Source organism: Paroedura picta, chromosome 16 (genome assembly GCF_049243985.1).
Source record: "Paroedura picta isolate Pp20150507F chromosome 16, Ppicta_v3.0, whole genome shotgun sequence".
NCBI lineage: Eukaryota > Metazoa > Chordata > Lepidosauria > Squamata > Gekkonidae > Paroedura > Paroedura picta.
The window spans coordinates 191,930-219,525 of record NC_135384.1 but is presented as its reverse complement, the minus strand read 5'-3'; the positions used below and the strand labels follow the sequence as shown (position 1 = coordinate 219,525).

At 52.8% G+C, this 27,596-nt stretch overlaps 1 protein-coding gene across 1 annotated transcript; it reads left to right on the top strand.

The window, feature by feature from the left end:
- The first annotated feature begins 641 nt into the window (after positions 1 to 641).
- Positions 642 to 26,626, top strand: LOC143825059 (uncharacterized). Its single transcript, XM_077313020.1, has 12 exons — positions 642 to 786; positions 3,100 to 15,879; positions 17,594 to 17,704; positions 18,499 to 18,617; positions 18,716 to 18,774; positions 19,168 to 19,319; positions 21,183 to 21,239; positions 21,731 to 21,896; positions 22,727 to 22,891; positions 23,146 to 23,243; positions 23,887 to 23,948; positions 25,094 to 26,626. The coding sequence occupies exons 1-12, from the start codon at positions 714 to 716 to the stop codon at positions 25,130 to 25,132; spliced, it is 13,881 nt and encodes a 4,626-aa protein (XP_077169135.1). The 5' UTR covers positions 642 to 713; the 3' UTR covers positions 25,133 to 26,626.
- Positions 26,627 to 27,596: the final 970 nt, after the last annotated feature.

Sequence of the window (27,596 nt, the reverse complement as noted above, 5' to 3'; positions counted from 1 at the left end):
GGGGGCAGGACTGGCATGACCTACACAGAAGACTGCTGACCAGTAAGGAGGGAGTTGAACCGGCCTTTGGTGGGTGTTTGCTGGAAGAGCCTTGGAGAGAGGATTAAGTTTAAGGTTTAAGGTTTGAGTCAGGGGAAGGGAGGTTTAAACCTTCCAGAGGGGGAAACTGAGGCAGGATATGTGCAAGGTCAGGACTCAAATGTACTCCACAGCTGAGACCAGCACCTGAGGGAGTTTTAGTCTGGCCAAGCAAGGAAGAGGCGTCTGCTCCATGAGACCAACTTTTCATTTTGAACCATTTTGAAAGTTTGTTTCATTTCATAACAACAAGCTGAAAACCACACCTGCACGCATGTGCCCATACATACACACACACCAGCTGCCTCTGAGAATGCCCCCTCTCTCGGGCTCCTGCTGCCTTGGACCCCCCCCCCCCCCGACAGCAGCAGGGTGCAGGGGAGAACAAGGAAGGGATTTTCCAGTCATGCCCCTTTGCCTCTCTCTTCCCATCCTGGCCTGGCTTTATGGCTCTCCACTCCCCAAGGCACCCAATGCCAGGGCTCAATTGCTGGCTGATGACCCACTCCCTGCCCCAGGAGTCAAAGTTCTCGAGCTATGCCTCCCTTCCTCCAGAAGCCCAGCTGCAGCTAGTGGAGGAGTCTCAGTTCTTGGCTGCTGACTGGGAGTGTCCCAAAGGAATTTGGGGCTAACTGATGAGAACAGCTCTGGGCCTCCTCCTCCTCCTCTTCCTTTCTTCTCCCTTGGCAGCTTCTGAAAGAGCAACAGGTAAGCGGGCCCAAGACCCTCTGGGAGGCTTCAGCTGTGCTTGGGGTCATCAGCTGCTTCTTTCTTTCTCAGAGCAGCTGGGGGGGGGGTCAACTCAGGCTCTGGTGGGTTTTGTGACTTGTAGTCCCCTTCATCAGATGCATGAAGCAAACCCTCTGGCAGTAAAGGCCACTTCCAAGGGCAGCCCCCTCAGTCTGCAGCAGAAGAGACGGATTGGAGTTCAGGAACCATGGAGAGACCCAGTAGATGTTCGGGGCAGGAGTCAATGTGCTCTCATCAGACATATCCAGGGATATGTGGGGATAAGGGTGGGGGTGAACTGGGCTCCTTCAAGACCAACGATGTTTAATTCTTAGAAGTTTTTGTACCGCTGGAATCAAACTTTATTGTGTGGTTAAAAGGTCATGAAAAGTGTCTGTCGGTATGTATATTTTTATTGTGTTGTTAAATATATATACATGCTATTTTAAGTGTACTAATGCTTGATGTTGACCACTTTGTGGACCACATTTAGGTGGAAAAGTGGCATATAAATATTTAAAGGGAATAATCTAAGTGGAGAAGGGATAGTTGGTGGAATTTCTTTGCAAAACTCAATAGTTGTTATCTGCCCTCAGTCCCAATGAGAAAGGCTGGCTACAGAAAACGCACGTCATTACATAAATAAAAAAGCATACAAGGTCAGCACAAGAACTGTAATGGGGTATAACAAGGAAACCTGTCATGTTAAGCTAGTTCAACACTTGTGGAGAGAAATGAGTCATCTCTGCAGAATTTTATTAAATAGAACCTCATGGGTAAGTTCCTGGTGGGTGCAATTAAAACTGTCAATCTATTGTTGCATTATTTGCTGCTGCAGCTGTTGTTTCTTTGTCAGCCAGCTGAAAGGCTGAATGTTCCAGGGCAGGTCATGCATCCGTTTTAAAGATCTACCAGCAAACCAGTAGGCAATTTTTGCCAGCACTTTCTCCCTGCTGTCTGAACTGGAAGCTCCTCAACTGGAGAAGGGCGAGGGATGGAGCAATCTGCTGTTTTCTGCATCACCTGTCCATTCACCTGCATTGGGACTGATCAGTTTATCCTGTGTAGACAGCACGGGGAGGGGGGGAGACCTGTGGTATTGGAGGTCCCCGATGGCCAGTTCAGTTTTAGAGTTGCTGGAGAGGATCCAGGGACAGAGGGGTGCCTGAGCTGGTTGCTGGGCCTGATCCCTGTGCTGATGTCAAGGCAGTCCATGCAAAGCCTTTGTGTATATGTGTGTGTGTGGATGTGTGAGAGAGAGATTGCTGCTCAGAGTGGGTCAGCCTGGTTTCAGCAGGTGGTGCTGGGTGATCAGCCTGGGCAGGGTGGGGCCAGTTTTCTTTTGGGACTAGCCCTTGAGTTTTCTGCCCCTGCCAGTCTGTGGCCGTGGTGTTCTCAATAACTCTTCCCGCACCCCCATTAGGGAACAGTCTGTCTTTAAGGCAGTGAAATATTCTGTTCAGAGTGTATTAGATAGACTGGCTGTAGTGCTGAGCACTTTCACACACTGAATACTACTACTACTACTACTACTACTACTACTACTACTACTACTAATAATAATAATAATAATAATAATAATAATAATAAATAATGATTTATTAGATTTATTCCTTGCTTCTCCATGGAGACCCGAGGTGGGTTGCAGACATATAAAACCCCAATAAAAACATACAATAAAACATATCATACATAATCCCCAGATAATAGAACAAGATGTGGTAAAAATTCAGTTCATATCTACTCTACCCCTTGGTAACCCACTATCGAGGGGGAGGGAGGACAGAGAGTGCCAGATGGAGTACACTACTGCCGCTGTATGAAATTTCCATCTCAGCCTCTAGATTTGACTGTGAGAAATGGCGAAATCCACTTTTAAGGGATTCCTCTGATACACTGGAAGGGGGATGAAGGTCAGTCCTGTCTGCTCACACTAGCAGAGGCTGCCCAAGGCCTCAAGCAAAGGTCTTTCCCATCCCCTCCAGCCTGGTCCTTCTCACTAGAGAAGCTGCAGGGGACAGAACTGGGTCCCTTCTGCACACCATGTAGATGTTCTGCCCAAGAGGCAGCCCACCAATTCTCTAACCTTCCAGCTGCCCTTCCCCCATCCCAGACGGGGCCTCTAGAATGCCCTGGAGTGTAGAGCAGCAATTGTGGCCCCGTCAGAAGGCCCCCTGTACAGGACAGCCTTCGTGGATGCCAGAACTTCTGAGTGCTATCGATGGGCTCTTCCTCCCAAATATTTGTTGCAGCAGACTTAACAAGTCACTTTTATCCTTCGTATTTCTACAGGCAGCTTCAAAGATGAGTTCAGAAATGAAACTAGACTTCATAACCTTAAGAAAGAAGATGCTGATGTATGGAGAAATGAGGAAGGAGGTGACCTGAGGAAATATATTCCTGACGATGCTAAAGAGGATCAAAACCCTCAACCAAAAAACAGCACTACATCACAAGGCTCGGGCAGAGATATGATCATATCAGCAGTGACAAGCACATCCAAAGCTATGTTGGAAGTCCCCAAAATCCTCACTATAAACTCTACAACCATGACAACACTCACCAGCACCACTGTGATGGTTGTGGGAGTAATGAGAACCTCCATGATCTGGAAAACATTACTGGATGCATCTTTGATGACATCAAAACCCCATAACAACACATTATCAACTGAGTTGATCAAGGAAACAACCCAGTATAGCACAGCGGAAGAGTTCCCGAGCAGCCTCCCAGAAAGAACCTCCTCAGTCTTCGAAACATGGACCACATCCAATGAGATGACCTCTCAAGAAACAGGGGCCAGTACCATGCCCAGTACAGCGGGAATTCTCAGTGAAATGACAACACGTGAGATCAGCACTGAAGGAGCAGGCAGAAGCACAACTCAAGCCATTGCCACCACCCTCCCAGAAACAACAAGCTTTCCTTTCCTTGACACAAGCATCACAGAAGCTGAAGGCATTTTGAAAGACACTGACACTTCCAGTGCCACATGGCTTCCCACCACTGTACCACCATTGTCCAGTATGCCTGAACTCTCTGCAACCACTGCATCGTGGGAAACCACATTTGGCGTGACGCACGACAAAATGTCAACAGATCTCGTCAGCCCCATGGAGACTCACATGAGCTCTTCTGTGGGGGCTGCCAGCTCCTCCTGCAACTCAGAAACAACCCAGGATAGCACACTGGAAGAGTTCCCCAGCACGCTCCCAGAACACACCTCCCTGTTCTTCGAAACAAGGACCACCCCCACTGAGAGGACTTCCCAGGAAACAGGAGCCATTAGCACGCTGCCTCAGTCAAGGACGACCACAGAACTGCCCAGCACTACAGAGGAAGAAACTCAACCAGACCTGTCGACAGGCCTTGTCAGCACTGGGGAAGCACGTACCAGCTCTTCTGTGGGGGCCACCAGCTCATTCGGCAACTCAGTATCAACTGACATGGCTGAGGAAACAACTGAAGAAAGCACAGTGGAAGACTTCCTCACCACTCACCCAGAAAGGACTGCCAGTAGCACCCTACCTCTTTCAAGGACGACCACAGAACTGCCCAGCACAGCTGGATTTCTGAGCGGAATTTCAACTCCAGAGATCAGCACCGAAGGAGCAGGTGGAAGCACTGCTCAAGACTTTTCCACCGCCCTTCCAGAAACAACAAGCTCCTCATTCGTTGCCAGAAGCACCACAGCATATGAGAGCTCTACTGAAAGCAATGCGGCTTCCAGAACCACATGGATCCCCAGCTCCGCTGCACCATTGTCTAGTACTCATGTACTCCCCAAAACCACTGAATCGAGAGACACCACATTTGGAGGAATGCAGCCCAACATGTCTACCGGTCTTGTCAGCACGATGAAGGCACATACCACCCCTTCGGAGGGAGCCACCAGCTCCCCCTCAACCACAGCATCAACTGAGTTGACCGAGGAAGCAACGCAAGATAGCACGGCGGGAGAATTCACCAGCACCCATCCAGAAACCACCCCCTCATTCCTCGAGACAAGGACCACACGGGCTGAGATGTCTTCCCATGCAACAGAGGCTAGGAGTACATTACCTCTCAAAAGGACTACCGCAGAAGGGCCCAGTACAGCTGGAAATGTGATCGGAACGACAACTGGTGGCATGAGCACCGAAGGAACAGCTGGGAGCACAGCGGAAGCCTTTTCCACCATCCTTCCAGAAACAACGAGCTCCTCGTTGCTTGAGAGAAGCACCACACCACCTCAGAGCACTTTGGAAGCCACAGAGGCATCCATGACCACGTGGCCTACCAGCTCCACACCACGACAGTACAGTACTCGTGAAGTTCCCAAAACTACCACATCAAGGGACACTACGGAGGAAGAAACTCAACCAGACCTGTCGACAGGCCTTGTCAGCACTGTGGAAGCACGTACCAGCTCTTCTGTGGGGGCCACCAGCTCGTTCTCCAACTCAGTATCAACTGACATGGCTGAGGAAACAACTGAAGAAAGCACAGTGGAAGACTTCCTCACCACTCACCCAGAAAGGACCTCCACAGTCTTTGAGAAAAACACCACGCCCACAGAGATCCCTTCACAGGCAACAGCGACCGGCACTTTGAAAGGCACAGAGGCTTCCACTACCACATGGCTCACCACGTCTACACCATCATTGTCCAGCACTTCTAAACTCCCCAGAACCTCTCCATCGAGTAACACCACATTTGCACCAACGCAACCCAACATGTCAACAGATATCATCAGCACCATGGAGACACACACAAGGCCTTCTGTGGGGGCCACCAGCCCCTCCTCGAACTCAGCATCAACTGAGCAGATAGAGGAAACAACCCAGGATAGCACAGTGGAAGATTTCCCCAGCACCCTCCCAGAACGCACCTCCTCGTTCTTCGAAACAAGGACCACCCCCACTGAGAGGACTTCCCATGAAACAAAGGCCAGTAGCACCCTACCTCTTTCAAGGACGACCACAGAACTGCCCAGCACAGCTGGACTTCTGAGCGGAATTTCAACTCCAGAGATCGGCACCGAAGGAGCAGGTGGAAGCACAGCTCAAGACTTTTCCACTGTCCTTCTTGAAACAACAAGCTCCTCATTCGTTGCCAGAAGCACCACAGCATATGAGAGCTCTACTGAAAGCAATGCGGCTTCCAGAACCACATGGATCTCCAGCTCCGCTGCACCATTGTCTAGTACTCATGTACTCCCCAAAACCACTGAATCGAGAGACACCACATTTGGAGGAATGCAGCCCAACATGTCTACCGGTCTTGTCAGCACGATGAAGGCACATACCACCCCTTCGGAGGGACCCACCAGCTCCCCCTCAACCACAGCATCAACTGAGTTGACCGAGGAAGCAACGCAAGATAGCACGGCGGGAGAATTCACCAGCACCCATCCAGAAACCACCCCCTCATTCCTCGAGACAAGGACCACACGGGCTGAGATGTCTTCCCATGCAACAGAGGCTAGGAGTACATTACCTCTCAAAAGGACTACCGCAGAAGGGCCCAGTACAGCTGGAAATGTGATCGGAACGACAACTGGTGGCATGAGCACCGAAGGAACAGCTGGGAGCACAGCGGAAGCCTTTTCCACCATCCTTCCAGAAACAACGAGCTCCTCGTTGCTTGAGAGAAGCACCACACCACCTCAGAGCACTTTGGAAGCCACAGAGGCATCCATGACCACGTGGCCTACCAGCTCCACACCACGACAGTACAGTACTCGTGAAGTTCCCAAAACTACCACATCAAGGGACACTACGGAGGAAGAAACTCAACCAGACCTGTCGACAGGCCTTGTCAGCACTGTGGAAGCACGTACCAGCTCTTCTGTGGGGGCCACCAGCTCGTTCTCCAACTCAGTATCAACTGACATGGCTGAGGAAACAACTGAAGAAAGCACAGTGGAAGACTTCCTCACCACTCACCCAGAAAGGACCTCCACAGTCTTTGAGAAAAACACCACGCCCACAGAGATCCCTTCACAGGCAACAGCGACCGGCACTTTGAAAGGCACAGAGGCTTCCACTACCACATGGCTCACCACGTCTACACCACCATTGTCCAGCACTTCTAAACTCCCCAGAACCTCTCCATCGAGTAACACCACATTTGCACCAACGCAACCCAACATGTCAACAGATATCATCAGCACCATGGAGACACACACAAGGCCTTCTGTGGGGGCCACCAGCCCCTCCTCGAACTCAGCATCAACTGAGCAGATAGAGGAAACAACCCAGGATAGCACAGTGGAAGATTTCCCCAGCACCCTCCCAGAACGCACCTCCTCGTTCTTCGAAACAAGGACCACCCGCACTGAGAGGACTTCCCATGAAACAAAGGCCAGTAGCACCCTACCTCTTTCAAGGACGACCACAGAACTGCCCAGCACAGCTGGACTTCTGAGCGGAATTTCAACTCCAGAGATCGGCACCGAAGGAGCAGGTGGAAGCACAGGTCAAGACTTTTCCACCGCCCTTCCAGAAACAACAAGCTCCTCATTCGTTGCCAGAAGCACCACAGCATATGAGAGCTCTACTGAAAGCAATGTGGCTTCCAGAACCACATGGATCTCCAGCTCCGCTGCACCATTGTCTAGTACTCATGTACTCCCCAAAACCACTGAATCGAGAGACACCACATTTGGAGGAATGCAGCCCAACATGTCTACCGGTCTTGTCAGCACGATGAAGGCACATGCCACCCCTTCGGAGGGACCCACCAGCTCCCCCTCAACCACAGCATCAACTGAGTTGACCGAGGAAGCAACGCAAGATAGCACGGCGGGAGAATTCACCAGCACCCATCCAGAAACCACCCCCTCATTCCTCGAGACAAGGACCACACGGGCTGAGATGTCTTCCCATGCAACAGAGGCTAGGAGTACATTACCTCTCAAAAGGACTACCGCAGAAGGGCCCAGTACAGCTGGAAATGTGATCGGAACGACAACTGGTGGCATGAGCACCGAAGGAACAGCTGGGAGCACAGCGGAAGCCTTTTCCACCATCCTTCCAGAAACAACGAGCTCCTCGTTGCTTGAGAGAAGCACCACACCACATCAGAGCACTTTGGAAGCCACAGAGGCATCCATGACCACGTGGCCTACCAGCTCCACACCACGACAGTACAGTACTCGTGAAGTTCCCAAAACTACCACATCAAGGGACACTACGGAGGAAGAAAGTCAACCAGACCTGTCGACAGGCCTTGTCAACACTGTGGAAGCACGTACCAGCTCTTCTGTGGGGGCCACCAGCTCGTTCTCCAACTCAGTATCAACTGACATGGCTGAGGAAACAACTGAAGAAAGCACAGTGGAAGACTTCCTCACCACTCACCCAGAAAGGACCTCCACAGTCTTTGAGAAAAACACCACGCCCACAGAGATCCCTTCACAGGCAACAGCGACCGGCACTTTGAAAGGCACAGAGGCTTCCACTACCACATGGCTCACCACGTCTACACCATCATTGTCCAGCACTTCTAAACTCCCCAGAACCACTCCATCGAGTAACACCACATTTGCACCAACGCAACCCAACATGTCAACAGATATCATCAGCACCATGGAGACACACACAAGGCCTTCTGTGGGGGCCACCAGCCCCTCCTCGAACTCAGCATCAACTGAGCAGATAGAGGAAACAACCCAGGATAGCACAGTGGAAGATTTCCCCAGCACCCTCCCAGAACGCACCTCCTCGTTCTTCGAAACAAGGACCACCCCCACTGAGAGGACTTCCCATGAAACAAAGGCCAGTAGCACCCTACCTCTTTCAAGGACGACCACAGAACTGCCCAGCACAGCTGGACTTCTGAGCGGAATTTCAACTCCAGAGATCGGCACCGAAGGAGCAGGTGGAAGCACAGCTCAAGACTTTTCCACCGCCCTTCCAGAAACAACAAGCTCCTCATTCGTTGCCAGAAGCACCACAGCATATGAGAGCTCTACTGAAAGCAATGCGGCTTCCAGAACCACATGGATCTCCAGCTCTGCTGCACCATTGTCTAGTACTCATGTACTCCCCAAAACCACTGAATCGAGAGACACCACATTTGGAGGAATGCAGCCCAACATGTCTACCGGTCTTGTCAGCACGATGAAGGCACATGCCACCCCTTCGGAGGGACCCACCAGCTCCCCCTCAACCACAGCATCAACTGAGTTGACCGAGGAAGCAACGCAAGATAGCACGGCGGGAGAATTCACCAGCACCCATCCAGAAACCACCCCCTCATTCCTCGAGACAAGGACCACACGGGCTGAGATGTCTTCCCATGCAACAGAGGCTAGGAGTACATTACCTCTCAAAAGGACTACCGCAGAAGGGCCCAGTACAGCTGGAAATGTGATCGGAACGACAACTGGTGGCATGAGCACCGAAGGAACAGCTGGGAGCACAGCGGAAGCCTTTTCCACCATCCTTCCAGAAACAACGAGCTCCTCGTTGCTTGAGAGAAGCACCACACCACCTCAGAGCACTTTGGAAGCCACAGAGGCATCCATGACCACGTGGCCTACCAGCTCCACACCACGACAGTACAGTACTCGTGAAGTTCCCAAAACTACCACATCAAGGGACACTACGGAGGAAGAAACTCAACCAGACCTGTCGACAGGCCTTGTCAGCACTGTGGAAGAACGTACCAGCTCTTCTGTGGGGGCCACCAGCTCGTTCTCCAACTCAGTATCAACTGACATGGCTGAGGAAACAACTGAAGAAAGCACAGTGGAAGACTTCCTCACCACTCACCCAGAAAGGACCTCCACAGTCTTTGAGAAAAACACCACGCCCACAGAGATCCCTTCACAGGCAACAGCGACCGGCACTTTGAAAGGCACAGAGGCTTCCACTACGACATGGCTCACCACGTCTACACCATCATTGTCCAGCACTTCTAAACTCCCCAGAACCACTCCATCGAGTAACACCACATTTGCACCAACGCAACCCAACATGTCAACAGATATCATCAGCACCATGGAGACACACACAAGGCCTTCTGTGGGGGCCACCAGCCCCTCCTCGAACTCAGCATCAACTGAGCAGATAGAGGAAACAACCCAGGATAGCACAGTGGAAGATTTCCCCAGCACCCTCCCAGAACGCACCTCCTCGTTCTTCGAAACAAGGACCACCCCCACTGAGAGGACTTCCCATGAAACAAAGGCCAGTAGCACCCTACCTCTTTCAAGGACGACCACAGAACTGCCCAGCACAGCTGGACTTCTGAGCGGAATTTCAACTCCAGAGATCGGCACCGAAGGAGCAGGTGGAAGCACAGCTCAAGACTTTTCCACCGCCCTTCCAGAAACAACAAGCTCCTCATTCGTTGCCAGAAGCACCACAGCATATGAGAGCTCTACTGAAAGCAATGCGGCTTCCAGAACCACATGGATCTCCAGCTCCGCTGCACCATTGTCTAGTACTCATGTACTCCCCAAAACCACTGAATCGAGAGACACCACATTTGGAGGAATGCAGCCCAACATGTCTACCGGTCTTGTCAGCACGATGAAGGCACATACCACCCCTTCGGAGGGACCCACCAGCTCCCCCTCAACCACAGCATCAACTGAGTTGACCGAGGAAGCAACGCAAGATAGCACGGCGGGAGAATTCACCAGCACCCATCCAGAAACCACCCCCTCATTCCTCGAGACAAGGACCACACGGGCTGAGATGTCTTCCCATGCAACAGAGGCTAGGAGTACATTACCTCTCAAAAGGACTACCGCAGAAGGGCCCAGTACAGCTGGAAATGTGATCGGAACGACAACTGGTGGCATGAGCACCGAAGGAACAGCTGGGAGCACAGCGGAAGCCTTTTCCACCATCCTTCCAGAAACAACGAGCTCCTCGTTGCTTGAGAGAAGCACCACACCACCTCAGAGCACTTTGGAAGCCACAGAGGCATCCATGACCACGTGGCCTACCAGCTCCACACCACGACAGTACAGTACTCGTGAAGTTCCCAAAACTACCACATCAAGGGACACTACGGAGGAAGAAACTCAACCAGACCTGTCGACAGGCCTTGTCAGCACTGTGGAAGCACGTACCAGCTCTTCTGTGGGGGCCACCAGCTCGTTCTCCAACTCAGTATCAACTGACATGACTGAGGAAACAACTGAAGAAAGCACAGTGGAAGACTTCCTCACCACTCACCCAGAAAGGACCTCCACAGTCTTTGAGAAAAACACCACGCCCACAGAGATCCCTTCACAGGCAACAGCGACCGGCACTTTGAAAGGCACAGAGGCTTCCACTACCACATGGCTCACCACGTCTACACCATCATTGTCCAGCACTTCTAAACTCCCCAGAACCTCTCCATCGAGTAACACCACATTTGCACCAACGCAACCCAACATGTCAACAGATATCATCAGCACCATGGAGACACACACAAGGCCTTCTGTGGGGGCCACCAGCCCCTCCTCGAACTCAGCATCAACTGAGCAGATAGAGGAAACAACCCAGGATAGCACAGTGGAAGATTTCCCCAGCACCCTCCCAGAACGCACCTCCTCGTTCTTCGAAACAAGGACCACCCCCACTGAGAGGACTTCCCATGAAACAAAGGCCAGTAGCACCCTACCTCTTTCAAGGACGACCACAGAACTGCCCAGCACAGCTGGACTTCTGAGCGGAATTTCAACTCCAGAGATCGGCACCGAAGGAGCAGGTGGAAGCACAGCTCAAGACTTTTCCACCGCCCTTCCAGAAACAACAAGCTCCTCATTCGTTGCCAGAAGCACCACAGCATATGAGAGCTCTACTGAAAGCAATGCGGCTTCCAGAACCACATGGATCTCCAGCTCCGCTGCACCATTGTCTAGTACTCATGTACTCCCCAAAACCACTGAATCGAGAGACACCACATTTGGAGGAATGCAGCCCAACATGTCTACCGGTCTTGTCAGCACGATGAAGGCACATACCACCCCTTCGGAGGGACCCACCAGCTCCCCCTCAACCACAGCATCAACTGAGTTGACCGAGGAAGCAACGCAAGATAGCACGGCGGGAGAATTCACCAGCACCCATCCAGAAACCACCCCCTCATTCCTCGAGACAAGGACCACACGGGCTGAGATGTCTTCCCATGCAACAGAGGCTAGGAGTACATTACCTCTCAAAAGGACTACCGCAGAAGGGCCCAGTACAGCTGGAAATGTGATCGGAACGACAACTGGTGGCATGAGCACCGAAGGAACAGCTGGGAGCACAGCGGAAGCCTTTTCCACCATCCTTCCAGAAACAACGAGCTCCTCGTTGCTTGAGAGAAGCACCACACCACCTCAGAGCACTTTGGAAGCCACAGAGGCATCCATGACCACGTGGCCTACCAGCTCCACACCACGACAGTACAGTACTCGTGAAGTTCCCAAAACTACCACATCAAGGGACACTACGGAGGAAGAAACTCAACCAGACCTGTCGACAGGCCTTGTCAGCACTGTGGAAGCACGTACCAGCTCTTCTGTGGGGGCCACCAGCTCGTTCTCCAACTCAGTATCAACTGACATGACTGAGGAAACAACTGAAGAAAGCACAGTGGAAGACTTCCTCACCACTCACCCAGAAAGGACCTCCACAGTCTTTGAGAAAAACACCACGCCCACAGAGATCCCTTCACAGGCAACAGCGACCGGCACTTTGAAAGGCACAGAGGCTTCCACTACCACATGGCTCACCACGTCTACACCATCATTGTCCAGCACTTCTAAACTCCCCAGAACCTCTCCATCGAGTAACACCACATTTGCACCAACGCAACCCAACATGTCAACAGATATCATCAGCACCATGGAGACACACACAAGGCCTTCTGTGGGGGCCACCAGCCCCTCCTCGAACTCAGCATCAACTGAGCAGATAGAGGAAACAACCCAGGATAGCACAGTGGAAGATTTCCCCAGCACCCTCCCAGAACGCACCTCCTCGTTCTTCGAAACAAGGACCACCCCCACTGAGAGGACTTCCCATGAAACAAAGGCCAGTAGCACCCTACCTCTTTCAAGGACGACCACAGAACTGCCCAGCACAGCTGGACTTCTGAGCGGAATTTCAACTCCAGAGATCGGCACCGAAGGAGCAGGTGGAAGCACAGCTCAAGACTTTTCCACCGCCCTTCCAGAAACAACAAGCTCCTCATTCGTTGCCAGAAGCACCACAGCATATGAGAGCTCTACTGAAAGCAATGCGGCTTCCAGAACCACATGGATCTCCAGCTCCGCTGCACCATTGTCTAGTACTCATGTACTCCCCAAAACCACTGAATCGAGAGACACCACATTTGGAGGAATGCAGCCCAACATGTCTACCGGTCTTGTCAGCACGATGAAGGCACATACCACCCCTTCGGAGGGACCCACCAGCTCCCCCTCAACCACAGCATCAACTGAGTTGACCGAGGAAGCAACGCAAGATAGCACGGCGGGAGAATTCACCAGCACCCATCCAGAAACCACCCCCTCATTCCTCGAGACAAGGACCACACGGGCTGAGATGTCTTCCCATGCAACAGAGGCTAGGAGTACATTACCTCTCAAAAGGACTACCGCAGAAGGGCCCAGTACAGCTGGAAATGTGATCGGAACGACAACTGGTGGCATGAGCACCGAAGGAACAGCTGGGAGCACAGCGGAAGCCTTTTCCACCATCCTTCCAGAAACAACGAGCTCCTCGTTGCTTGAGAGAAGCACCACACCACCTCAGAGCACTTTGGAAGCCACAGAGGCATCCATGACCACGTGGCCTACCAGCTCCACACCACGACAGTACAGTACTCGTGAAGTTCCCAAAACTACCACATCAAGGGACACTACGGAGGAAGAAACTCAACCAGACCTGTCGACAGGCCTTGTCAGCACTGTGGAAGCACGTACCAGCTCTTCTATGGGGGCCACCAGCTCGTTCTCCAACTCAGTATCAACTGACATGGCTGAGGAAACAACTGAAGAAAGCACAGTGGAAGACTTCCTCACCACTCACCCAGAAAGGACCTCCACAGTCTTTGAGAAAAACACCACGCCCACAGAGATCCCTTCACAGGCAACAGCGACCGGCACTTTGAAAGGCACAGAGGCTTCCACTACCACATGGCTCACCACGTCTACACCATCATTGTCCAGCACTTCTAAACTCCCCAGAACCACTCCATCGAGTAACACCACATTTGCACCAACGCAACCCAACATGTCAACAGATATCATCAGCACCATGGAGACACACACAAGGCCTTCTGTGGGGGCCACCAGCCCCTCCTCGAACTCAGCATCAACTGAGCAGATAGAGGAAACAACCCAGGATAGCACAGTGGAAGATTTCCCCAGCACCCTCCCAGAACGCACCTCCTCGTTCTTCGAAACAAGGACCACCCCCACTGAGAGGACTTCCCATGAAACAAAGGCCAGTAGCACCCTACCTCTTTCAAGGACGACCACAGAACTGCCCAGCACAGCTGGACTTCTGAGCGGAATTTCAACTCCAGTGATCAGCACCGAAGGAGCAGGTGGAAGCACAGCTCAAGACTTTTCCACTGTCCTTCTTGAAACAACAAGCTCCTCATTCGTTGCCAGAAGCACCACAGCATATGAGAGCTCTACTGAAAGCAATGCGGCTTCCAGAACCACAAGGATCTCCAGCTCCGCTGCACCATTGTCTAGTACTCATGTACTCCCCAAAACCACTGAATCGAGAGACACCACATTTGGAGGAATGCAGCCCAACATGTCTACCGGTCTTGTCAGCACGATGAAGGCACATACCACCCCTTCGGAGGGACCCACCACCTCCTCGTTCTTCGAAACAAGCACCACACCACCTCAGAGCACTTTGGAAGCCACAGAGGCATCCATGACCTTGTCAGAGATCCCCTCACAGGCAACAGCGACCGGCACTTTGAAAGGTACAGAGGCTTCCACTACCACATTTCTCACCCCATCTGCACCACCGTTGTCCAGTACTTCTGAACTCCCCAAAACCACCAGCTCAATTGCACCATTGTCCAGTACTCATGAACTCCTCACAATCTCTCCATCGAGGGACACCACGCTAAATGAAATCTTGTCTGAAACCTCCACCGTTATTCCCAGCACTGTTGTGGTGCATACGACGTTGATTGGCCTCAGGACAACTGCAGCCACATCTCCGGTCAGCAGCACTTTCCCAATTACATCAAGCCATCCAAGTACTTCTAGAAATGATACAAGTTTTCCCAGTCCTGCTTCTCGTTCATCAACCTCCGTGACCACGTCTGCTATCCCAAGGCCTTCGAGAACCACCTCAAAATTCTCCAGCGCCTCCATAACAATGTCAGATGTCTCCAGGATCTCCACAACCACATCATTGGTCCCAAGTACCTTTACAATTATGTCCAATGTTCCCATCCCTTCCATGACTCCATCAAAAGTTCCCAGTGCCACCACATCTGCAATCACAACCCCATCCAAAAGTACACCAAATGACCCAAATGTTTTCATGACCACATCAGCAGTTTCCTCCATTTCTACATTCATGTCAGGGTTTTTCAGCACATCAGTGACCACATCAATGGACCTCAGCTCTACCACATTGACAGTTCCCAGTATTTCTAGAAGCACATTCTCCAGCACTTCCATGGCCACATCGACCTTACCAAGCTCTTCCGCAACCACGTCCACAGTCCCCAGCACCTTCACTACCACGTCAGCAGTCCCAAGGACCTTGACAACGTCCACAGTCCCTAGCAGCACCACATCCACAGTTCCAGTCTCTTCCATGACCACATCAACAGTCCCTAGCATTTCTACAACCAGATCTGCACATCCAAGCATCTCCATGACCTCAGCTGCCTCAAGAACCTCCATGTCTACATTTGCATTCCCACGCTCTTCCACAACTACATCTACAGTCCCCCACACCTCCAGAACCACCTCAGCAGTCCCTCCAGCCACCAGGACCACCTCAGCACCCCCCAGCACTCCCAGGACCACAGTTCCAGCCACATCCAAAGTCCCCAACACATTAACAACCACATCTACCATTCCCAGCACAGCCACATTGACAACCACTGCAGGTAAGTACGTGGACTCGTCCCTTATTCCCTGTGACAGAGAAGCTCTGACTTCTCCCAATGCCTCTGCAGTGAGCCCTCTGAACTGCTCTTCTCAGCTAGCCCATGGATTTGGTTTGGGGGTGGGGCGGGGATCCTGTGGAGGGTCCCTAGAATCAGATATCTCCAGTCCACCTATCCAGCATTCTTGGCATTCAGAAAGAAATGAAGCTAAAGAAAGGAAAGGACCCTTCATGGGTAAAGTGTGTGGAGCTCCGTCAATCTCAGCCCCACCACTCCCCGCTGATTAACCTAGGCCAGGATTTTGTGGAGTCCCAGTATATCTTTCCTTTGCCCCTCTTGATGTCCCATGAAAGTAGAACAGAATCAGGTTGAGCCGAGCCCAGGCAGCATGGCTCTGTCCTTGCCTTCCTGCCATGTTTTGAAGGCCAGTCCTCTGCTGTTGTCCCTGCGACGTCACCCTCTGGATGCCTCTGAGACCCTGCCATGTCCCCTGGGCTTCTGGCCAAAGGGCCCTTGAGGGAACTCTCCTTGGGATCCCTTGCTGTGCTCCCTGGCATGCTTCTGCTCATCCCTCATAGGAGGAGTGACTCTGTGGGATGCCATGGAAGATGCTGCTCACAGCATTCAGAGCACCTTGTCCTCACACACTGAGCTTGGGGTGCTCACTGGATAGCCGGACAGAAGCCAGGTCCACCTTCATGGTGGGCCCATGGGGATCCAGGTTCCCCTCGGGGTCGAGGGCTTTCAGTAGTCAACCAGTCGCACCCCTAGGGCAGAACCCAGAAGCCAGAACCCAACCCAGGGACTTACCAGGGAAGTGCAGGGCCAGAAGTGGGCTGTGTAGAGCAGCGCTGGTGAAAAGCTCAAGTAGACTCTGACAGAGCAGGCTGCTGACCTCCCTGGGAGCCCTATCAAGCAGCAACGTGGCTTCTCTGCCATCATTGCTGGGGCTGGTTCACTTCCTAAAAGGGACCTTGTGGCTGCAGGAACTGGCAAGTAGCTGAGTCATTTCTGCAATGGGCCCCCTGTGGCTGGGTCTGGAGGAAGGGAGGGGCAGCACATCTTGGCATGCGGAAAGTCCCCAGTTCAGGCCCCAGCAGCATCTCCAATGGATAGGACCAGGCTGAGTAGATAGGACTGGACCTGGGGAACTGGTGGTCCATCTCAGGATGAGGCAACTCCCTGAGTGTCTTTGTGCTCTTCATCCAAGTCCATCTAGGATGCTGGAATCCTGTAAGGGCCACCTCAAAAAGCCCCGCCCATGCTGCATTGCCTTAGGGCACCTTCTCTTGTCCTGGCATCTGGTGGGACCTGGGGAAGCCATTTGCGATCCCAGCCCTCTTCAGGAATCAGGGAGAGGAGGTTGGTCACTTCCAATTGTTCCCCAGAAGTGATGTCACACCATTGCTGATGAGCATGAAAACAAATTCTCCCTCAAGTCACTGGTGTGCTGGTGGGCAACCGTTCCTGGGGGCAGACCCTCAAAGAGCTCCAGGAGTTCCCCAGCTCACAGTGTAAATAGGAGAGAGTTCCTTGCGTGGAGAGAAGGGTGCCATCCAGGTTTTCTGGAAATTATCGCCCCTCAGGCTGCTTGCCTGAGGAACATGGCCGCTGGGGGTGGTGCCGCTAGGGCTTGGGTAGAGAGTCTGTTGGTTCCTGCTTTCTTGGACATGTATCAAATGTTTGGGGGGGGGGGGAGCCATCTCTTTTCCAGTGCTTTGCTACAATGGAGGATTCCATGACGGAGTGAAATGTATTTGTCCGGACAACTTATTTTATGGGCCCAAGTGTGAATTTCCAGTCCCAGACTTCGTTCCACCAGAGGGTAAGTTTCACTATGGTCACATTGACCCCCTCCACCCCAACCCCCATCCCTTGGACAGCCTGCCCCAACCAGCTTGTTGAATCCAAGGCCTCAGGCAGTTCCCCCAGCCCATCCTACTGGGCACTGATGGTTTGATTAATGTTCAGCTAGGGGAGGGTGCAAGGCAGGCATCGTATTGTCATCTCAGATCCACATACTGGTTAAGACATTAATAAGTGACATCACTGAGAATAGACCATCAGTCAGCACCTGAGAACTCAGCCAGTCAGCAGGGAAATGGCCTCTGAGACACGACAGCCCAAGCTCAAAATCGAGGGGCCGAGGCAAGAGCATGCCAAGAGGAGAGGAGGAGACCAGAACTGTCTTTTAATACTCTTCTTTTCACTACCCAAAGGTGTTGATGGGGTTGAGAGTGCACTGAGAAAACTGTTCTGCAAGAACAACCCTAAGAGATCTGTGACTAGCCCAAGGGCACCCAGGTGGCTGCATGTGGAGGGGGGGATCAAACTCAACTCTCCAGATTAGAGTCTGCCACGTTTCACAATGACACCACGCTGGCCAGAAGAGAAATTCCAAGGAGGGGGTTATTTTGGCAGCAAACTCTCCTGCCTTTGAAAGGCTTCTTCAGGCGAGGGCCTCAGGAATTCTCAGCCAGCATCTCAGGGGAAAGAGGAGAAGATGCTCCACCACTGGTCTCGAGGCTTGTGCAGTCAGGGCCCTTGGTTTCCCTCCTCGAGGAAGTTGTGTGCATAGGGGGTTCCGTTGGTCCCCATGGCTCTCTTCCGCTCTTTCAGTGCCTGTGGCTGTAAGAGTAGAGGCCCAAGTGAGGATCTCCAACGGGGAATACACCTCAGCGCTTGAGAACCCGAACTCGGAGGACTACCAAAAGCTCGAGAAGGATTTCAAGTCCAAGGTAGCCTCACCCAGCCCGTCCTCAGCTGAGCGCATCTTCCTTTTTGTTCTTCTCTTGCATCATCACAGAGAGACTGTCTGTTTCTCTCTCCCTTGTAGATGGACGAAGTGTATAAGGACCTCCTTGGGTACCGCGAGGTAGTGATTCTGCGACTACGGTGGGTGCCCCTATTCCAGACCCCTGCCTCGGAGGACCCCTCCCATTCCCCCAAGGGCCAGCCTGCCCCCTATCTGCCCCCTGCTTGCCTGGCACTGCCACTCCTCTCTTTGCTGCCTGGAAGCAGGGAGGCCAGTGCTGAGGTCCAAGGGCTGAGACTGAGGCCTTTCGTGGCACTCTGGTCGGCCCAGTGCAGCTCATGGGTCCAGGGCTCTGAGGACTAGTTGCACGGCCCTCCTGCTTTGGCTCCTGGTGTCCCCACTCGGATGCCGGGCAGGACTCGCTCCCCTCTGCGTTTCTCCTGGGTCTGCCCAGTCTCTTTGCCTCATTCAAAGCAAGGAGAGACTGGCTGTGGCCAGAGAGACTCAGTGCTTCCTCTGCCTTGGTTTGTTAGGAAAGGCAGCATCATTGTAGACCATGAAGTTGTTGTGGAGACCATGGTGAAGTCTAATATGAGCGACCTGAGTGTGAGCATGCAAAACGTGACCGAGGCTGTGCGGGACCAGCTGACTAATTTTAATCGCTCCGAAAAGAACTGCACGTTGGGTAAGTAATTGTGGGGGACATCTCGGGGCTGCAGGAGGTCTTTGTGCATTCAGGTGCCCTAGAGAGGGACACCAAGAATCCTGGGAGAGATGGGCAGGGAGCTGGCCGGAGCCCCACCCCACGGCATCTTTTGTTTCACCATCTCCCTTTCATGCCATGCTTCCTGTGTTGCCCATTCCCACAAGATACATTCAGAAGATATTGTGGCTCCTGGCAGAGCATCGTCTTGACATGCAGAATGTCCCCGCTTGAATCCTGAGCCCCTGCCAGTCTGGGCTTTGATGAACTGGGAGGGGGGTCTGATTCAGTCTAAGGCAGCTTCACCAGAGAGCTAGTTTGGCTTCCCAACAGGAGCCCTTGCACTGGCCAGTCCTGCAAGCACTCCTGGGCTCTGTTAGAAACCTGACTTGAGCCTATGTATTTTCATACACATGCTGCACGATTGCTTGCATCTACAGGAGTGCTTCCCTTCAAGGCAACATCGCCATCACATAAGCAGTGCCTTTGGGAACACTGGTGAGGCTCCCTGTGAGACTGTGCAAAGGGCAGAGCTTTCCAAAGACTTTACCCCCCCCCCCCCCGTCTATGGTACGGGTGTGTCCATAGTGTATGTGAGCAGTCTAGCCATGGGGCAGGATTTGAATCGCAGTTAGCTTTCTCAAACAGGGTGCAGTCTGCACGGGGCTTCTTACCCACTCCCAGATTGACTAAATCCCTGCAGTCTACATTGAATTCGAATTCCATTTTGATTTTGGGTGCTATAAATTTTCCCTCTGCAATATGCATGATTGATTTCCCCCACAATATCCTGGATATAAGCCTCAATATTTCAAAAATCGCCATGAGTAAATGTGCAGCTCTCTGCTTTTTGTGAATTAACTTGCTGCCTCATGCTTCCAAAGCTGACTTAGCAAAGCATTCTTCCCTGACTGGCCTGGAAGTTCAAAGACTTCCTGGTTCCCAGTTACAAGGCATCCCTTAAAGTGACTGCGCTCCAGAAGCCCTAACTTCTCTCAGCAGAGATTTGCCTCTTGTTATTTCCCTCTCCTCGGCTATCTCCAGTCCTCTCCCTCCCCTGTTCAAGAAAAGAAAGAGACTCCTGCTGCAATTGGCACCCTCCCCGTTCTGAGCTTCGCCAAGTGCAGAACACTTTCAAGGGGGGGGGGGGGGGAAGAAAGACCCAAGTTCAAATCAATGTGAATTCAGCAGGATCCACAATGGAAAAAACAAAGTAAGTGCAGAATCAGCCCAGAAAAGAAGCTCTTTTCCCAAAGATGGGACTGGCGTGCACATGTGGAAAGCAGCCGTCCTGGCCAGAGGATGCAAATCTAAGGAAAGGTGAGCAGCAGCAGAGGTCTAGCTGACTTCCAAGACTAGGCAGTTACCTTTGGTGCAGCTAAGGCATCCCCAACCCCTCTCCTGCCCCCCTGGCAGCAGAGCTTGGGGACCAGTATTTGGCCTTTGCCTTGGGAGAAAGGGCAGAGGAAGTTGGGGATTGCTAATGTAGAGGATGGAGCAGAGTTGCTCTCTCTTGCCCCGGATGGACGGACCAAAACCAATGAAATTAATTCAAAAGAAATTCTGTCTAAACATCTGGAAGAAGTTCCTGACAGAGCAGCTTCTCAGTGGAACAGGCCTCCTCGGGAGGTGGTGGGTTCTCCATCTTTGGAGATTTTTAAACAGAGGCTGGAGAGCCATCTGACAGAGGCTGATTCTGTGGAGGTTCAAGGGGGTGGCAGGTTACAGTGTATGAACGATAGGGATGTGAGTGTCCTGCATAGTGCAGGGGGGTGGACTAGATGACCCAGGAGGTCCCTTCCAACTTTATGAATCTATGATTCAGCCCTCTCTTTCTCTTCCCAGAGATCTGCTTCACAGTTTCACCTGACAGCATCCGCAACTCTACATTTTCAATTGAAGGTGAGACCAAGGTCTGTAATGGGAGGGTCCGTCTCTCCCCTCTTTGGACCTCATTTTCACTGTTGATCTTTCTGGGGCACTCTGAAAACCTCTGTGTGACCCCCCCCCCCATAATGCCATGGGAAGTGGCCAAAGGAAGGCGTAGAGCGTGGCTGAAGGCTGCTTGCTTGGCAGGGAGAGCAGCTGCATGGAACCTCTTCAGGTGTTATAGAGGCCATATAGCTCAACCCACGCTCAGGGGGCAGTCTCGGGTTGCCCCAGGACTCAGGCAGGGCAACCTGCAGTGCCCAGTGACAGAAGTTCCCTTGTGCCAGTGGCTATCATAAAGCCGGAGGCACAGAGATTCTTTCCCATGTTGCCCTGAGAGGAAAGGCAGAGTAGGCTGATTTTAGTGAACCAACAAACCCATGCCGGTTAGAGGGACCTGCTTGCATTTTCCCTGCATCTCCTCTAAAAGTGTTACAGGACGGCAATCATTTTTTCTTTCACAGATTCTTGCAAAAATGTGATGCAGTTTCCAGAGTTTGCAGCCTTCTATTATCCCCTCGTGGTGGACGGTGTCCTGCGCTGCGTCTCCGACTGCAGCAGTGAAAGCCCACATGCTATCGACTGCCATCATGGCACCTGCCACATCCGAGGAGGAGGCCCCCAATGCGAGTGAGTGGCTCGGGGAGGAGGGTGTCAGAGGAGCCCTGGGTTCCAGCCTTCCCTAAGGGATTCCAGGGTCGGGAGGCAGAAGCAGGCAAATTTATTTTATTTTTATACCACCCATTCTTTGCAGCTCTTTGCAAACTGCCTTGGAATTCTCTGGCCTGGGGAACCTCCGGAGAGTCCCCCTGAGTCAGCCGCCACTGGGTCCAGAGCATGATGCACTTCAACACCCCTGGGCCAAACCATCTCTGCATATTGGGAGGCAGAGCACATTGGGGGGGGGGGCTGCACCGCAGCAGGGCTTGTCTGCATGATGCTTCCAAGGGGAGAATTCAGTCATGTACCCTCCCTCTCGCCTCCTGAAGGGGGGAGGGGCAGGCTGCACCGCCCATTGTCCGTGGAAATCACCCCTGAGGATCAGTGGCAGGACTTATCCCAACTGGGATTACATTTCAACAGAACCCTTTCAGAGCACATCTTGGTCGGCTGGATGTGTGCTGGACTCGGCCCACACCACTAAGCCTTGTCTGTCCCTGTCTTGACTGTCCCCCTCCTCCTCCTTCTGTGGTTCTTGAAATGGTTCGGGGGCAGGGAGGCTACAGAGGGCAAGGCGGGCCTCGGACCCCTGAGGCTACCCCCCCCCCTGAGCTGGACCCTCCAGGAAGCCCAGGCTGCTCTCCAGCCCCCTTTCTCTGGGTCTTCTCCCCAGCACTAGTGCTTGCCATACCTTGGACAGGCCTGTGCTCCCCCCACACACACCTTCGCCTCTTTCTTGGGTCCTGGGCCCTTCCCCTCACTCACTCGCTCATTCACCTCCTGCCCCCGTCTCTTCCCAGCTGCAATGAAATGGGCGTCTTTTGGTACCTGGACAACCATCTCTGCCAGTCACGCATCCGTAAGTCAGAGCTGGGCCTGGGCCTGGGCCTCGGTACCTTCGCTGTCGCCAGCCTCATCCTGGCCCTCCTCCTCTTCAGGGCCAAGCGGAGAAAGTCCCCATCCAGGTGAGATGGCAGGGATTGGGGGCAGAGAATGGGGCCATTGAAACCCCACTCTGGAAACCCTGCACCCCCCATAGAGTGTAGGGGCCATCAGGGAGGGGTCTGCGTTCCTGGCCTCCAAAAGAGGCATGTTGGGGCATGGGAGAGACCGGAAGCAGGGCCTCGGGCGCCAAGTGTGGGGTGAGGCCACCCTCTCTCTGGGGCCCTCCTTCTTGGCCAGCAGGTCATGGGGTGACCTTCCCTGGCTTCTCTTGCAGTTGGCCTGACGATGCAGAAGCCTGGTATGAGGAGGTGGATGACTGGACACCCCCTGGAGCTCTGGTCTTCTCAAACAAAGATGCTGATGTTTGGGAGGGTAAGTTTTCCCTGGGCCCGGAAGGAGGAAACGTGGGGCCTCCACAGGAGCCTGGGAACCTCCCACCATCGCAAGTGATCTCCGGCCCGCAGAGAAGAGTTGGCCAGGAGAAAATGGCTGCCTTGGAGGGGGGACTATGTGGCTTTATACACCGTGACAGTCCCTCCCCTCCCCTCCCTCAGCTTTTAAAGAGGGACCTGACCCCTCTTGCTAGCCATTGGCTCCCCTCCCTTTTTGCCCCCTGATGAGCTCTATGAATGCAAACCTGGAAGAGAGTGGCGGGCGTTGCCCTCTCCAGGGCTTTGTGGGGCAGCCAGGCTGCACCCCTTGTCCAGGACCTCCAGAGTGAGACGGGCCAGCAAGAAGGAACGGCCAGGCCCCAGCAGGCCTGTGCCCAAATCCTGCCCTGTACAGACTGCCCACTTCTCCTTCCAGAGACTCCCACCCCCCACCGCAGTCAGTCTTGTCTCCTCTGACTGGCAGGGCCATCAAGGAGATGACCTTTCAACTCCCCTGCACCCTGAGACCTCCCTTGTAAGGGGAAAGGCTTCCCTACTGTGCCAGCCCCCCCCCTCCCAATGTGGATCAGGGACCTCTGCTGTGACCCCTGGTGTTGACTGCCTTGGACATCTCTCGTTCTCAGGAAGTTGGAACAGCAGGGAGGTTTTCAGGCCATCCCTCCAAGCCGTTGACCCCTTCGTCAAGGTGTGTATGACCAGTGTCTTCTTGCTCAGCAGCACCCTGGGATCCAAGCTGGCTTCAGACCTGGGGGAGCACCATGCAGGGGAGGGGGGATGCTGGCCAAGGGCTGGAGTGACTGAGAGGACACCTTGGGGGGGCACCAAGAAGGAGCACCTGAAGTAGACCTGCCTCCGGAATTTATGATTGGGGAATTAGCAATTCTGCTTTGTGCAGATTATTTCCGTAACATCTGTGACAGCCAGGAAACCTCTTCAGTGAGACCGACTTCACCTGGGGCCAGCTTATTTCTGACATGCACAGCTGTCCGGGTAGGCGTCTCTTGGCCTGACTGATCATACTTTTCTATAGCGAACCAGAAACAAAATGAAGGAACAGATTTAGCATGAATAGGAGTCCAGGCCAAAGTAGCCAGTCTCAAGGCGGAGCAAGACGCCCCCCAAAGGCATTTTGCATGGCTCATTCCCACCTTAGGGTAGGGGGTAATTTGGAAGGATTTGAAGCAAGGGAGTGGGGTTGGGAACATCTAGAGGGCAGCTAGACTTCTCCTGGAATTCCAACTCCAAGAGACAGAGAGAGATTCTGCTGAAGAAAATGGCCACTTGAGAGGGCGGAGGACTTACTGGGCTGTAGGCAGAATCCCTCCCTGGATTATCTGCTCCACAAGCCCATCTCCAGGGGTTTCCCAGGCAGCCCCCGTGGAAGGAAGAATTTGGGAATCCCCTCCTGCCCCAGGACCTTCTTCTCTTCCCTGCCCCTTGGGCCCAGGAGCTCTGCACCTTGTGACCTCATGCAGGGGCCAATCTGAACAGCACAGCTTGATTGTGTTTGGGGGCGCAGCACTACAAGGACTGTTGTGCCTGGAAGAAGGGCCAGCCAACTCAACTTTTGATACTGGGGCAGGGGGGGATCCGAAGCAAAAAAACCCACAATTATTTTGAGGGGTGCTTGCTCTAATACTCCCCTGAAACTTCAATTTGGCCCTGGTTGGATCTGGAATGGAGAGGGCCCCTGAGGTACAGTGCCAGGGGTGGAGCTGCATGACACTCCACCTGCAGGCCAGGTGTCCCTGAAGCTGTCTTCTAGCCCAGGGAACCTTGCTTCCCCCCGCCCCCAGCAGGCTCCCTTTCACTTCACCCCTCTCTTGGCAGGTGCAGTTCCAGAGGCCCATAATTGTCAGTGACTGTTGACCCCCGCTAGGACCACGAAGGATGGCGCTCCCCTCTGCCAACCTACAGAATCCTTCTGGGACCCATGTCCTGAATCCGGCTGCTTGATGGAAAGGGCTGCAGTGCAAAGCCCAAACCGAATAATTTGACAGTCTAGTTGTCTGAAGAGCCTGCACAGGAGCTTTTGGTGTTGGTGATACCTGCAAGCCTGATGGGGCTAGGAATCCGGAAGCAAGGCGGGAAGGAGCAGGCCTCTGCTGGTCTTCCTCAGCATCCTTGAGACAAGCAGATGTTTGACTTTTCCCCCAACCAGCTGCACTCTGCAAGGCTTCTTTGGGGTAGGGTGTTCCACCGGTGGTTGCCCATACTTCGCCTGGCCTAGAAGGGGGCTACCGTGTCTCTTCTCTATAGCTACCACCACCGTTGGCCACGCAAACCAGCCCCCCCCCACACACACACACAACATTGCCCTGCTAGGGAGATCTCCCAGCACAGATGCTGCCTGTTGAGAGGAGCTGCCCCAGAGTGGGCACAGACCTCTGTTGTGCACAACACTTAGCCTGCAGTTGGCCCTTAATGAGAATTTTGCTACTAGGGGAGAGAATGACGGCCAAATTAGGGTTATTTTGCCTATTTCCAATGAATCACACTGAGAGAAAAACCTTTAAATATTTTTACCGCAGAAGAAATATAGACACAGAGGAGTTCCCAGATCTGTGCTGAGAACAATACAATTACATGAAATTAAATAACTTCCCATTAGAGGCGGGGAAAGGTGATGCCCTTACAGGTCAAGCGAATAATCTGGAGTCTCCATCCCCCTTGGACATCCCACGGGACCACCCTGCAGCCACCAAGCCAGCCCCCACTAAAAGTTGCTGACAGGTTCGGAAAAGCTGCTTCCAGTCCCCTCCCACCCAATTGTTTACATCAACAGTAGTGACACCCTCTTCTTCCATTTCTCTAGCCTTGAGGAGGACTCTCTCAGCTATAACATAGACTTTGGTCTTATGAGAGAGCTTATCAAAAACAACATTCCAGAGAGGAACAGGCCGGTTTCTCTGCCCAGTCAGAACCAAAGACTGAAACCAGGACAGGATGTAGAATCCCTAACTATATGATCAATCAGATGGTGGCAAGCATTTTCTTTCCCACCAGGCCACCAACGGTTCATTTAATGCTTTAAAACTTGGCTTTTATTTAGACAAAAAAAACCCTAGTATCTACATTTATGGCTGACTGGAAACCGCTTATAGACTTTTTGCACAAAACAGAAGAAAAAATTGGGGGGGGGGAGGAAGAGGGGTTCTTTACTGCTTGTGATTTTAGAGCAAGTTTATAATTTCCTATGCTTTTGCCATAGAGAAAACTGGAAGCTTCTTCTTTATACTTTGTCCATGTTTCTATCTTTTAACTTATTTTTTCTTCTTTTAGGTTTTTGTTAGACTTGATTTTTGTCTTTAAAAAACTCTTAATAAAAATTAATGCCAAGATATAAAACTTGGCATGTTTTCAGGCACTCTACGGTGGTCCTGGCTCCCAAGAGACACCACTAACCTAGAGTGGGGGTGGGGGTTATAATACACCTAAAAATGTACTCAGTGTGGAACATCCCACTACATGGATGTGGCTTTCCAAATGGAAAGGGGGAAAGGGCCACACCAAGTCCAACAAAGAAAACATGAAAGAAAACCATACGCGAAGGAGGAGGAGGAGGAGGAGGAGGAGGGCTTACAGTCGCCTTCCCTTTCCTCTCCCCACAACAGACACCCTGTGAGGTGGGTGAGGCTGAGAGAGCCCTGAGATTACTGCTCGGTCAGAACAGCTTTATCACTGCTATGGCGAGCCCAAAGTCACCCAGATGGCTGCATGTGGGGGAGCCTGCACTCCTAACCACTACACCAAACTGGCTCTCCTGCCCCAGTGCTGGATCTGTGTTTTTATGGTCCAGTCCTGGCTTCCACATGTGATTTTATATGGGATTTGCCAGAGTTCCCTTTTGAAAGTGGATGTGAGAGGATCCTTCTACAATCCAACTTTTCCTTTCCCCCCACAGTTGGGTATGAAGAGACAGAATCCCACTCCAAAGCTGGCATTCACCCCCAGTTTGCATGCCTGGAGTTTGCATGCATTCACCCCCAGTTTGCACGCCTGGAGTTTGCATGCAGGGCAGAAAGGGGGCCAAGAGCTAGGGGGCTGCCAGGTGGAGCTGGTGAGCAGCCAAGGGTGCTCCTGATAGCCAACCGTTGTGGCATGGGAGAGTCACGCATGAGAAGCCAGCTGAGTTTCACTTCCTTCTTTGAGACGCCCCTGGTGGTTTGGGGCGTGGGCAAGTCGCTTTTCTGGCTCTGCCGCTGCAGTGTCTTAGGGAGGGAGGGAGGGAGGGGGGGGGGCTCTTGTTCGCAACATTGGCCAGGCCAGATGAGGAGGAATCGCCGGTGCCTTGAAGGAGACCCCGCTGGGGACTTCTTCCGCGATATGGGAC